The 15267-nt window shown below is 40.1% G+C and overlaps 1 protein-coding gene across 1 annotated transcript in view; it reads right to left on the minus strand.

Moving 5' to 3' along the window:
* LOC126247573 (zinc finger protein 583-like) overlaps nt 1-15267 on the minus strand; it is a 122874-nt gene that overhangs the window by 29524 nt on the left and 78083 nt on the right. The window contains exons 8-9 of the mRNA XM_049948492.1: nt 12697-12912; nt 8894-9075 (exon numbers count right to left, since the gene is read on the minus strand). Of these exons, the coding sequence (XP_049804449.1) occupies nt 8894-9075; nt 12697-12912 (398 nt within the window). The remainder of the gene's footprint in view (nt 1-8893; nt 9076-12696; nt 12913-15267) is intronic.

Raw genomic sequence — 15267 nt, forward strand, 5'->3', positions numbered from 1 at the left:
TCCCGCCATTTCTCCAAATTTGTTCTTTAAGTTCTCAAAGAGAAAAACGGGCTTTTTAATTCCCCATCAGACCATGCACAAACTAAGTATTGAGGAGAATATGCTTCTCCTTGATCTTTAGCCCTAAGTTCCTCCCACAATGTTGCCAGGGAAGGGAATGATTTAGAGGCTGCTGGAGCAATTTGACCACCAGCATCAGACTTCATCCACTTCATTGCTGATCATCCGCCCTGATGCCACCAAATCCAATCAGGGGCTCTCCCCACACACACCTCCGAGCCACAGCAAAGGTCACCTGGTGTGATGGCAGTTGCTGGGAGTCCTGATGCCCCAAGAACACGGGCATCTGCTCCTTGGCATATTTGGGGAGTTTGCATCTCAGGCATCAGCAGTGCAATTTCTGTGTTGTCAGGAGGCTACAACCACGAGGATACATGATGACCCCTATATGAAGGACTGGCTACCACAATGGCCATCGTGTGTGAAGAGCTCCATCATCATCATGGGTGCAGATGAGGACAGTGGACAGAGGATGTAGATGATGCACCCTGTAAGGTGTCCTAACTCAAATAGCAAATAGCTGGATTACAGGTGGAGTAGAAGAGCCATGACAATAATAGATGTGGAAGGCCTCCGCACCCGATGGTTACATGATGCACCACATATGGGTCCTTCTCCAAATGGCCTGCACTTCTAAAAAAATTTGGAATTGTGGAGGTCAAATCCTAAAAGGTGACCGTAATACTGAAGGCCGAAAAGTAGGAGACTCCTTTCAATCACCTCTTATGACAGTCAGGAACACATTGGGCCTATTCTAACCTCGAACCTGCATGGAGAGGCCAATATTTCCTGGAATTGTTAGATGCCATACAAGATTTTGGTATGGGATCATAGTGAACAGTACCTGGTTTAATTTGTCAACTGCAATCACAGGGATAAGATCTGTACGCAAAGGTGTTGGAAAGCTCTCATAGGCTCTCAGACATGTAATCACAGCCTTTCATGACTGCAGCGGAGTAGCTCCTGACATTGGGAAGAATGATTAGTTTCAGGTCATGTACAACTGTTTGTTAACAGTTGTGCTTTGGACTCAGTGGGAACGGATTTTGGGGAAAGAAACCAAGTTAAATGTGAGGAATTCTTACAAGGCTACCAAAGAGTGTCTGGATGGAAGAGATGGTTTATTATGGTTTGAGAGATGTTGAAAACTAAAGAAGACAAGGTTGAATTTGTGCTTTGGATTGACTGTGATCAGGAAAGTGGGTGGAGGAGAAATGCTTCTACACATGGGGATGAGCAAAGGAAAGCAGACCCTTCATAAGAGTAGCATGGTTAAACCTAAGTTTTGATTTTAAAGAATAAGTTGCCATAATGTTAAGAGTCAAGGGGGGTGGTTAAGAACAATTCATTTTATAAGACATGAAGGAGGTTTCTGGATATGAGAGAAGATGATTAAATCAGCAAAGCAAGGCTCTTACACTGTGAGTGGTTGATAGGTGAGGGGATGGGGATGAAAGGTGTTTGATGGGTAGCGATATTCCCATGGGAGTAGGATATAAGCAACTTAGATGGTTCCCCTTGATAGTGTTGAGAACATAACTTCTTTACAATAAACAGTTGCATGGCTGGATCCAACCACTGGTATGTCAAAAGTATAAAAGATTTATTTATGCACCAATTAACATGGAAAGTTAACTACTTACATCTTCAGTCACAATATTACATATGACAAAGAATGACTGTCCACGAATAAGATGATTTCACAGGGCCCAATGTCATGATAGGAGTCTTTGTAATATGGAAGAAATACCACATATGTGGGGGGGGGGGGGGGGGGGAGTGGGACGACAACGATGAGGTTATGAATGTCCATATGAAATTAGTAGAAATGAAAATGGGAGAAAAGAGATAAAAAGCAGTCTTACCCACGATCACCCATGTAGTCACACTAGCTCACATCATGGAAGGAAGTGTGAAAATTGTTCAGATGTTCTGAAATCTCTAAGGAAATCTAAGTAAGGTAAGAGGAAAACTAAAACAGAGCACAGGGATATGTGGCTGGCTGATCATTCTGCTACATCTGCCTTTTTGTTCCCTGTAAGATCAGGTGCCCTGGTACCCAGAATAAAGGACCTCCTTCCCCAACTGTTGTATGTGGAAAGCAGTGTCTTGGATGTTCTTGGCTACTTTATCTGCTGGGTACAAGCATTATACAGACTGAAGGGTACTCATGGAATTGGAAAAGATATGGAATTTAGCATTCGAAACATGTCTCATCTACGCCAGTGCCTGCAAATCACATATAACTCTGCATCAAAGATAGTAAAGTCTCGAGGAGTTGGATCTTGAGGACAAGATCAAGGAAAACAACAGAGCAACTAAAGGAGTCCCCCTGTTTAGATCCATCTGTAAATAAAGCTACAGAGTTAAGGAGCTCAATAAAATGTCATATGAGTGCAAACTCCCTTGCACTGCTCTAAATCTAAAACTACTCTGGGACTCTGCAGTAATCAGGGTGGCAAGTAGTTAAAACCCTGGATTTGGAGTTGTACTTACTCCACACCAAGTGACTCCAACACACACCGCCTGTCGGTACATAACTTCAGCAAAGAGAAAAGGCATTCCAGAGATGGATGAGCAACAGTACAGTATGCAGGCGAATTTGGAGCAGAGAATAACTTACTTACATGCCTGTTGCACCATAAATAGCTGCCACTAGATGGTGAGTGGTGGTTCCCAAGTCTCAGCACAGAGAGTAGGTATGGGCTGGTTCTCTAAGCACCCGTGGCCAGCCTAATCCCCTTGTGGTGGATAGCGCCAATGATCTTCAGATAAGAAGACCTCGCTGATCCATAGACTGTGCACTCATAGTCTAGTCACAATCACAGTAAGACCCTACAAAACTGGAATGGACACTCCCTGTTCAGTCCCCAAGACCTGTGGCTAAGGCACTTTAAGATGTTCTGGCTTTTAGGTCTCTCAGGTGTGGTAAACACAATAGTTTGGAGTCAACAATGAGGCCTAGAAATTTCACTAAGTCTTTAAAATACAGAATGGCGTTCCATATACGCAAGTTAGGTAAATTAAAATACGACATGAATGATTAAAATGAACACACACACACTATCTGCAGAAAACTAAAAACCCATCTTTGTAGCCCACTGCTCTAACCTCTGCACTGTAAGTCACAATTGATGAGTCACTGTTGCAACACTGGAGGAGAAACATAAAATTGCAAAATCATCAACACGTAAGGAGTACTGTTACAACAGATGTGATACTGTTCACAGCTATGTCAAAGAGGGTAACTTTTAAAACACTGCCCTGAGGAACACCATTCACCTGCTTCAGATGATCCAACAGCACATTAATAACTCAGAACCTAAATAAGCACTAAGGCAGGAAAAACTGTATAAAGATGGATAGGTGGCCATTAAAACCCCATTGGTGGAGATGCTATACAATAGTGTGTCTCCAAGTAATGTAGTACGCCTTACTGATGTCAAAGAATATACTGATACAGTGACGGTTATGTAAATGCTAAGTAGGGTCAAGTTGTTGACAGTGGATTGAAATCTCCTGATCCACACTGAGTGCAGTAAAGGAGTTGTATATTCTCTAAAATCCAGACTAGCAGATGGTTAACCATTTGATCCAGGGTCTTCCTTTCATTAAGGATATGCTCTGGTAACTACTAGGACATGTTTGGCTCTTACCTGGTTTGAGGAGAGGTAGCAAAATTGCCTCTCTCCATGGGTTGCAAAAGTGGCCTGCCTGCCATATTAAACTAAAACTTTCGAGGAGGATTGCTTTGATGCTGCTCGCAAATGTCGAAGCATGCTGTGCTGGGCTTGGTCATGACTGGGTGCAATATCATGAGCCTCATACAGAGCTAAATCCAGTTCCCACAGGGAGAAAGGACACTTATAAGACTCATGATTTTTGGATCTGAAGTCCACCTGGCACCCCTATATGGTTACATGCATTTGCAGTAGTCAGAAAATGGCCTGCCATCACCTGAGTGATGTTTCCGTGTGCTGTTTGAAGACACCCATGTTTTAGCAATGCTGCTTTTGGTAAACGACTGCATTTGCTGGAAATCCTTCTGATGGCTCTCCATACTTTTTATAACATGTAGAACAGTTGATAAGAGTCCAGGAACGATTACCATAACCCTTTCTTGCTCTCTTTAATTACCCGTTGAGCCTGGCTCTTGTGACTTGAAAGGTTGCAAGGCTGTCTGCTGTTGGGCAGCATGTAACCCATAACAGTGCTGCATGCCTGACCCGGATTGCTGATTGGCACTTATCAGTCACTATGGTACAGGGGTCTCCTAAGGTGTCCTGAAGTTTTTGATGTGGATAAGTCATCACTGGTGAGCATGAAGTAGATGAAGGTAAGGAATCCTGCTATCTAGGCAGCAAAATAACCCATGACGGACAGGGGAAAGAGAACATAAAAAGTAGACTAGCACAGGCAAACAGGGCATTCCTGGCCAAGAGAAGTCTACTAGTATAAAACATAGGCCTTAATTTGAGGAGGAAATTTCTGAGAATGTACATCTGGAGTGCAGCATTGTATGGTAGTGAATCATGGACTGTGGGAAAAATTGTAACAGAAGAGAATCGAAGCATGCTACAGAAGAATGTTGAAAATTAGGTGGACTGATAAGGTAAGGAATGAGGAGGTTCTGCACAGAATTGGAAAAGATTAAATAGAAAACACTGACAATTAGAAGGAACCTGACGATAGAACATCTGTTAAGACATCATGGAATAACTTCCATGGTGGTAGAGAGAGCTGCAGAGGGTAAAAACTGTAGATGAAGACAGAGACTGGAATACAGCCAGGAGACATAGGTTGCAAGTGCTTCTCTGACATGAACAGGTTGACACAAGAGAGGAATCAAACCAGCCAGAAGACAAATATGTGGCATGGTGGATCACTCAAGTGATGTGACCCACCCTCTCCTGGAAGCTGCCTCAGTATTCAAACACAGCAAGCTGCTTGAATACATCCAGTTAGCTCTACTGAGCCTCCACTTTAGCAGCTTCCCTTCTAGTAATGCTCCAGCTGGTAGGTGGATGGACATCGACAGTGGTCACTGGAATGAAAGCCAACAGTTGCTTTCCACTGAGCATAGTCTGTGAGGGCTGGAGAGAAGAAAGAGAGGTCAACAGTTGAGGGCGATCTGGCAGCAGCTGAGAAATGAGTGGGATTGCTTGTGATGAGGGTGCACTGCTCCTGAGACATCATGAGACTCCAAAAATTGACTCCTAGAACAAATAGGATTTGAGCCCTATAATGCATTGTGGGCACTGAAGTCTGCCAGTATGAGAAATGAGGGGGAGTTGCTCTATAAGGCCTGCAAGAGCCACAGAGTCTAAAGTATTTTTTGGGATAAATACATTGAGCAGACAGTGATCTTCTCATCCATGTGAACTTCAAAGACTGCTGCTTGTAGGTCAGTAACCACGGAGAGAACAGAGGAGTGGTGCGCATCATCGACAAACACAACAGTCCCTCCATTGGCTCCTTTGGCAGTCAGGTCATCCTTGTGGTGGATAGTATAGCCCCGCAGCACAGGGGCATCAATAACTTTAAAATGTGTTTCCTGTAAACACAACAACAGGGGGTGTGGCTGTGCTAGGAGTTTCAGTTCCTCCACATGAGTCCTGAACCCATTCACTTCCAATGTAGTATAGGAGCCACTATCATGGAGGTGATCCACTGGGGTGGGGTGCCAGGGATGGGTGTGGTTTCAGTCTTGGGCGAGATGATCGCTCTGGACAGACTCAACATTCCATTGACTTTGAAAGCAGTAGAAATTGTTTTCACCTGCAGAGAAAGCTTCCTGTTTGCTATTTTTTTCTTTTTTTACTTTTGTCTGGGAGGTTTTCTAGGAACTACCACAACGGTGGTGAGGTTCTCGAGGGGAGGGGGCATGCCTATGGACTCTGAAAGACACCAACTTTACATGTGCACTGACAAAGACAGATGCTAGTGCTGACACTAGCAACCTCCTTTTGTGTAGAGGCACTGGCTGTTGCAATAGGATTTTTTAAAAGCGGAAGCAAAAGATGTAGTGAAAGTGGGAGGTTGCAAGCCTTACAGATCTTTTTGGCCTCACTATATGGGATGCACTTCATTGTTTAAGCTCCAGTATCTTCCTGTCTTCACGGCAGACACCACAGTCTCTACTCTAGACAACAGGGTGATCTGCAGAACAATACACACACTTTAAAGGAGATGAACAAATAAGACATTCATGGGTGTCCTTAACCCATTTGCCACAAGTGGCTTCTCCTTTACATCCTAAAGTGGTGTACCCAAAGTGCTGGCATTGAAAACAGCACATTGGGTTGAGGAAATAGGGCTACATTTTTAAGCAAAAGAAAACCTACCTTGATATGCTCCAAGAATTTCGTGCTATTGAAGGTAAGGATAAAGGATTCAGATTTTACAAGATTCCCATCCAACCTTTCCATAATATATTGCATATCAACAATACCCTCTGGAGTCCATTCATCTTTCAAATCTCCTTTGGTAATATCTACAAGATTTCTACATGACACAATACTTCTACTGTAGTACAAGGTGTTGTGTAGCTGTCTTTCAATGGCATATTCCCTAAGACATTGGGCTCTCCAGAGGTTCATCACTTGTTGGGAACTAGATGTTTCAACCAAAAGTGTTCCATTAAGCAATCTTGAACAAACAACTAAAGATTATATTTAAAACTGTGGTATGTAACATTACAAAATTTATATCAGTGGAATATTTCCTGAATGGTTGAAGTACGCTGAAGTTAAGCCACTGTTTAAGAAGGGAGATAAAGAAATAGCATAAAATTTCCATCCAATTTCACTCTTGCCAGCATTCTCAAAAATTTTAGAAAAAGTAATGTACAATTGGCTTTATAACCATCTTATCTCAAATAACATACTGTGAAAGTTGCAGTTCGGATTTCTAAAGGGTTCTGTTATTGAGAAGGGCTATCCACACTTACAGTGAAAATGTGCTTAATTCATTAGACAAAAATTGCAGGCAACTGGTATATTTTGTGATCTGTCAAAGGCATTTGACTGTGTAAATCACAATATCCTTTTAAGTAAATTTGAATATTAAGGTGTAACAGGGGAAATGCTGCAAAATGGTTCAAATCTTATATCTCTGGCAGGAAACAAAGGGTGTAATTAGGAAAGAGACATGTATTAAGCTATCAGGCATCATCCAACTGGGAACTAAATGTGGGGGTCCCACAAGGTTCCATTTTAGGGCCCTTACTTTTTCTTGTGTATGTCAATGACCTTTCATTAGTAACATTACCAGATGCCAAGTTCGTTTTGTTTGCTGATGATACAAACATTGCAATAAATAGCAAATCAAGTGTAGTCTTAGAAAGATCAGCTAATAAAATATTTGTGGACATTAATCACTGGTTCCTAGCCAATACTTTGTCACTAAACTTTGAAAAAACACACTACATGCAGCTCAGAACTTGTAAGGGGTGTCCAATGAGTATATGCCTAACATACGATGACAACCAGATAGTAGAAGTGGACAGTGTTAAATTCTTGGGATTACAGCTTGATAATAAATTCAGCTGGGAGGAGCACACCACAGAACTGCTGAAGCGTCTTACCAAATCTCTATTTGCAATGCGAATTGTGTCAGACATAGGGGATATAAAAATGAAAGAGCTGGCATACTATGCTTACTTTTATTCCATAACGTCATATGGGATTATTTTTTGGGGTAATTCATCAAACCAAGCTAAAGTTTTCCAGGCACAAAAACGTGCACTAAGAATTATATGTGACGTCAACTCAAGAGCATACTGCAGAAGCCTGTTTAGAGAACTAGGGATACTAACTACTGTTTCCCAGTATATTTATTCCTTAATGAAATTTGTCATTAAAAATATATCACTTTTTCAAACCAACAGCACAATTCATGGAATCAACACTAAAAATAAGAATAATCTTAACAAGTCACTTACTCTTGTACAAAAAGGTGTGCATTATTCAGGAACACACATTTTCAATAACTTGCCAGCAGCCATAAACAGCTTAACAACCAATGAAATTAGGTTTAAGAGAAGCCTAAAGGATTTATTGGTGGCCAACTCCTTCTACTCCATTGATGAATTTCTCAGTAGAACCAACTGATTTGTGTGTGTGTGTGTGTGTGTGTGTGTGTGTGTGTGTGTGTAGAGCTTATTTCAATAGTCGTACAAGTCCATTACATCCACTTTTCTTCCTATAATGCTTCTGAAATTAATGATCCAAACAAAAAGAAATAAAGGTTCATCTCCAGCAAGAAGCCATATGCTTGAATATTTCTGGTATCTCAATTGCAGATTTTTCAGTGCTCATTTAACTTTAGGACTCAGTATCTCAAAATGAACAAAAATGGGCTTGTACCACTATTGAAATAAGCCCTTCGTACAATATAACTTCTGCACAATTTCAGTGTAGTAATGTGTTCATTGTAAATAAGTGTGTGTGTGTGTGTGTGTGTGTGTGTGTGTGTGTCTAAGTACAATCTAACTTCTGCACCATTTCAGTGCAGTAATGTGTTCATTGTAAATATAATTGTAATTATAGTAGTTCTATTACATGTTTATTACCTTATAAATAAATAAAAATTTATTTTAAATTCAGTGCATTAGTGTTTGTAAAATGATTCTTTTATATAGTGTTCATTAAAAAAAAAATGACGATCATTCCACTTTGGACCTGTGGAAGGTACATTAACTTGTTTCAGTTGTAAATATTTGTCATGTATTATTGTTTTTCCAACATGTTCTACATCCTGGAGGACCTCCTCACTACAGATAAATTGGAATGAAAGTAAATCTAATCTAAAAATCTAATCAAACGGTACTTACAAATGTTGTTTCATGTGGCGTCTTAATGCATACTTTGTGTTGAACCTTCGGGAACAATTCAGGCATGAATACGCTTTTGGATGATGATGGATTGTGAGAATATGTTTTCGCTGAACAGCACGAGTCTTGAACGAAGCTCCACAGAGCTCACACAGAAACAGTCTTCGAGCTGAGTGCACAGACTGAAAAGGTATGAAAAGGTAAAAGTTATTTGTCAGTACTATGATAATTGACAATAATCATAAAAATGTGGTAACATACGATCATCAGCTAGTTCAGCATTTGTTCCACTCAGTATCACTGGAAATTTTGAAAACAAGGAAATCAATGTGTTGACATCGCATTATACTCAGAAAGCCACCTTGCAGTGTGTGGCAGAGGGTACTTTGTGCACACTGTCACTTCCCTCTTTTCCTGTTCCAGTTATGAATGGATTGCAGGAAAAACAGTTGCTGGTACGCTTCCGTGTGGGCTCAAATATCTAATTTTATCTTAATGGTCTTTTCACAAGATACACACAGGAGGAAATAGTACATTGGTTGATGTTTCTAGGAATGTACACTCTAAGAGCTTTAACATTAAACCAATGTGTGACACAGAACACTTCTCTTGCAGCATCTGCCACTGGAGTTACTGAGCATCTCTGTCATGCTTTCGTGCTTACTAAATGAACCTGTAATGAAACTCACTGATTTTCTTTGGATCTTTTCTATTTGCTCTATCAATCCTATCTGGTACGGATCCCAGACTGATGAGCAATATTTAAGTATTGATCAAATGAGGGTTCTGTAAGCTACCTCCTTTGCTGATGGACTACATTTCCTGGGGATTCTTCCAAAGAATATCAGTCTGGCATCTGGCTTACCTGCGACTAGTTTTATGTGGTCACTCTGTACATATACTCCCACATATTTTAAAAATGTAAGTACTTCCAGTGGTTGTTCTGCAATTGAATAACCATACAATAATGGGCCTTTCTGTCTATGTATATGTAATACATTACATTTGTTTATATTGAGAGCCAATGGTCACTCCCTGTATCGAGCAATTCTCTGCAGGCCTTCCGGCATTTTGTTACAATTTTCTAGTGTTGTGATTTCTCTGTATACGACAGCCTCATCCACAAAAAGCAGACTCTCTTGGGATACACTCAAGTTACTTTTATGTCTGAAGACTTCTCTCCATGCTTAAATTTTGTTTATGAGGTGTAAATGCAGCGCTGCATCGAACACCTTCTAGAAGTCAAGGAACAAAGCATCTCCTGTATAACTGTATCTACTGCTTTCTGGATCTTTTTGATGAACAGCGTGAGCTGTATTCCATACGATCAGAACCCATGTTGATTCCTACAGAGGAGATTTTCAGTTCCAGAAATATTGTAATAAGTGAGCATAAAACGTGTTCCAAAATGCTACAATATGCCGATGCCAAAGATATAGGTCTATAGTCTTGTGTGTCTGTTTGACGACCCTTCTTGAAAATGAGAATGACCTGTATTTTTTTTCCAGTCACTGGGAACGATGTGTCCTCCAGAGGCCTACAGTACACTGGTGCTAGAAGAGGACAATTTCTTTCGCATATTCTACGTAGAATCATATTAGTACAAATCCAGTGATCTTTCCTCTGGTGAGCGACTTCGAAAGCTTTTCTATCCCATGGTCACTTACTTCAATATCTATCATTTTTCATTAGTCCGATTATTAAAAGGAGGTACTACAGAGCAATCTTCCTCTGTTAAACAGTTTTGGAAAAATACTTTTAGTATTTCAGTCTTTTCTGCGTAATTCTCTGTTTCAATGCCATTATGGTCACACAGTGTCTGGACAGAGGGCTTAAATCCATTTACTGATTCTGCGACGAAGCTAGCTGGGATCTTTATACTTCCTCTCTTGTTTTGCCATCTGCCTCCTTAAATTCATTTTTTTCATTTTTGACTAATTATCACTAACATACGTGAGTATAATCTGCATTTTCATAAAAGGGAAACGTTGGCCCTCAGTTTTAAAGAATATAGCACCAGATCTAATTTTGTGCTTAGTTTTGTGTATGTAATTAATTTTCCGATTTATTTTGACTATTCCTAGTCAATATCTTTTATTAAAGGGTGAAATCAGTAATTGTTCCATGACTTAAATTCTATTGTTGACTTACAAGCACATATAAATTCTGTAATAATTATGAATATTTGGAAAAAGAATCACTAGGATTCTTAAAGTATTTATTTGGCTCTATTCGAAAACGTGTTAGCAACGTCAGCTCTTAATTAATTCCAAAGTAATTACAAGTTTTGTCCCAAGTATTGTTTGTACGATTATATATGTTTAAACAAATAATTCGGCTTAACCTTCGTGGTAGAAGAAGCTGTTAAAAAGAACCAATTCTTCGATGAATTCATTTAATTTAATGAGTTACATTTTACTTGTAATTTCTATAAATTAAACATCAAACAATGTATAGTTTCAGTACCTATTATTGTGATGACATATAAAGGCCCGATTTTTTATCTCAAGACAGTCAGTCCACAGCTGATTTTCAGACGAGAAACCTGTGCTGATTAGGTCAACAACAATGCATCAACTTAACTGTGAAATAAGTGTAAGACAAATAGGCCGTGTGTTAAAACAATGACAGTGTCTGTTCAATACGTACCATATTATTCTGCAAGAACTGTGTGGTTAGGTTTTTACTGCTCATACATATACAACAGTAAACTATTGTAGCTGTATGCCGACATATGCCTGCAAACTATTAATGAGTCTTATCAAAGTTAACCAGAACAAGACTGGCCATATTAACTGTGTGTAATGGGGGGTGTTGTGAACAGTGGAGGCTTCCGAAAAACAGTGTAAAGATGAAGTCAAAGCTGCCAGGAACTTTTGTACTGAAAACAGGGTTACACTTGAGAACCGAATTGATCAGGTTAAAAATTATTTAGAAACGGAGGTAGAAACCAAGTGTGCAGTAGTGGTAGAGGAAAAACTGGTAAAAGTGAATAAAAATGTACATTCAAAATTGGCTGAAATGGAGAAAAAGACGGAAAAGGTACAAAATCTAAAGCATAGAGTACGTAGTGTCCCAAACAGTCCTACATTTGTTAGTTGTAAGAAATTTAATAATTTTGAACCATATGGGAAAGAGCATCCACTGGATTTCATTAGGAAATTTAATGATTTGCCTGAAACGTGGAATGGCAAAGAGAAAATGTCATTTGTGAGAGGTTTTTTGACAGGGGATGCTTATGGGTGGGCAGCTCAGATAGCTGATAACTGTACTTCGTGGCAAAGCTTTGAGAAAGCATTTCTAGTGGCTGTTTTACTTCTGATGCTGCTTTTCTTTTTCCTTCAGAAAATCTAATATTTTAAACTATGCTGTCTCATTTGCACATGGTGTCTCTTTCATTCTGGCACTTTTAAAAGCAAACTCTACAGATAGAACAGTTTTATCTGTTCCCTTACTCATACAGAAGTCAAGTTCTGCATGACAAAAACCATGAAGTTTTTGTAAAGTTGGTATTTCTTTGTATTGTTCATAATCTCACAGAAATTAAAGCTTAATAACAAATTTATCCATATCAGCAATGGAACAGCGGGGTAATATTGCACGCAACACTGAATTGAAAGTTGGCTGTACCTGGTAACCAAGTTAGTTCATGTTACCAGCAGGTCTATGGTTTGCTTTGTCGACTAATACAGTGGGACGGGTAAGTTAAATCCTCCTCCTTGCAGACTTGAAATGAACTACTATGTAGTTGTGAAGTATTTTTTTTAAGTTGCGTTAGCAGAAAAAGTAAGAGATTCACATACCAAATGTTGTTTGAGATGTGCTCGAGATCGACATCCTTTATCACATGTAGGACATGTGAAAGGAGGATGATTCAGATGCACCGCTGAATGTTGCTTCAATGCATCCGGCCTTTTAAATGCTTTACCACAATGATGACACAGGAAAGGACGATGGCAGCCATGGACATTACTGGTATGTCGATCCAAATGTTCTTTTCGACTAGCTTTGTAAGGACACTGAAAAGAAATTACAATGCAGAAGTAAAACAAAGAAGTATACACTTAATGTTGAAAATGTGAAAAACAGGGAGATGAGTACGCCTTCACACATTTTTATATTCAAAAAATCACTGAATATGTACCACTGAAAAGCATACTATGGATGCAATACAGCCTTGATACATCCATTACAATGGGAGATTAAATTTTACCTCATGCCCTCAGAGTCCTGGTGTTTATTACATAAACAAATGTGGAACTAGTACCTAAACAAAAGACCCTCTTCAGTGTTGACTAAGGTTTCACAGCCGATGAAACAAACAAGAGAAGCAAGATCCAGTGATCATATGAACCAACAGAGTTGCAGTTCACATGTTGATAACACATACAAAGTAGATACTGTCAGTACAGCACTGCCATGTTCTTGTTTGTGGTGTAAAATCAACTGGCAGTTTTGATACTTATGCAGAGGCCAGCAGTGAGTTCATTTGTGTGAAAAACATGGTAGAATACATATCAAAATAACGAAAATTATTCAGCTACCCTACTGGTCTTTGCTTACATCAGTGTGATCTACTAGAACACCTTAAAAGTCTCAGTTAAATGTGTCAGAACACAATTAATCAATCACACAAAGAAAACCTGAGAGATCAGATATCATCATCTACAAACTTGCTTCCATGTCTTCTGTATTTTCACCCTTTTGAGGAGTCCCGAACCCCATTGTTACACTTGCATCATATCCAACAAATTGCTGACAAAATGTGATTTTTCAAAAGAAAGGTAACAGCTAAAATTACACATTTTGTTTGTCAGGTGATCTGTCATTCTGTCCAAATACAGGGCCATTCGTTTCTCTTCCCTCATTTTATACATGCTTTTGCAGATTTCTTTCTTTACTTTGGACTTCCATCTTTGACCTCCTGATTGTCTGCAGTTTACTACTCATAACTGGAACAATCAGGATCACTATGTGCACTAGAGATCAGAAAGAGAGTGAATATGAGTCTAACATTAAGGGTTGCAAACATTTCAAATCAAGGCACCACTTTTTTTTACATTAATTTTAGAGAGGCTTCAAATCCTTCTGGCTGTAGCAATAAGGCATGAGCCAGAGCCCATTGAACATTTTCCTACTCCTACAAATTTAGCACTTACACCATGCCAGCAGTTCTGCTGGGGTAATGACTGGCTCTTCATGACATTTTGATGGCACTTCGTGGACTGCTTATGTGATCTCAACTGCCACAAGACCAGGCTTGTCTTGTATAAAACCTGGACACTTAGCCAGGCTGGCAGATCACTACAGCTGGGCTTCAAATTGGTATAGTGCTATATGACTTCGCCGTGAGTCAGCCAAAGTTCTTCCTGCTTGTTGCCGCCACCAGAATGGGCGGGGAATACTGATGTCCTCCCAGTCACTGAGCCATGGGGCACCTGACAGCACCCATCAGTCACCTCAGCTAGATGGGACACAGCAGCCCAGCCAGTAGTGTAATAATGACATAAAGCTGACGAATCTTACAAAGTACTACCTAAGTATATCGATCATACAAGGCCATTGCATTACTGAGGCAGCAGCTACCGCTGTCCTCCTGACTCTGCTTCTTGCCATTGTGGGCCCCGAGGTCAATGCCTGACCATGCCCTTGGAACATGGATGATGTGGGTCAACACTTGGTCATGCAACCAGATGAGAGTTCACACTTGTAGCTGCTGTAGCTTGCTGGAAAAATAAATTATCTGAATGTACATCATCTGCCTCAGTGCAGTCATCTTCATCTCTGACAGACTCCTGTAACCCTTGTCAATGCTACAAAGTCACAATGCCCAGATGAGAGAGTCATTGCAATCCCAGCCACTAGAATAATGGCTCCTCTACCTCTCCGTAGCAGTCATTGCACCATCCCATCAATACATTTTGGAGTCCAGTGTGGGACATAACACCCCAGTGACATACGTGAGACCACTCATGTCCGTGCACCAATACATTCTAGGTTCGAAGCTGTACTGGCAAAGGTGATACGATCATCGGCAATGCAATTAAGTAGCAGCATGTGTTTTGTAGCCTGTTATGGGGTCCTTGGTTCCATCTTTCCTGGTTTTATGTCCATCCGCTTTTTCACTTTCAGTGTAAAATATGTCGGGAATGGAGACAAGTGTATGATACGGCACTATAGGGAAGTGTAAGTAGGGGACGGTTGTCTTAAATTGTGGGCAAGTGTAGTTGTTATTTGATGTTGTGATGTAAGTTATAAGATTAAGAGTTCTACAAGGGTCTACACTTGTGTGGTTTGATATCCACAGAGTGTGGAGTCCCTTTTTTCCTTCCTGTTTCTGCTCTGCACTCCTAATACTTATTCTATATTCTAGC

The sequence above is a fragment of the Schistocerca nitens genome, chromosome 1, assembly GCF_023898315.1.
Source record: "Schistocerca nitens isolate TAMUIC-IGC-003100 chromosome 1, iqSchNite1.1, whole genome shotgun sequence".
Taxonomy (NCBI): Eukaryota; Metazoa; Arthropoda; class Insecta; order Orthoptera; family Acrididae; genus Schistocerca; species Schistocerca nitens.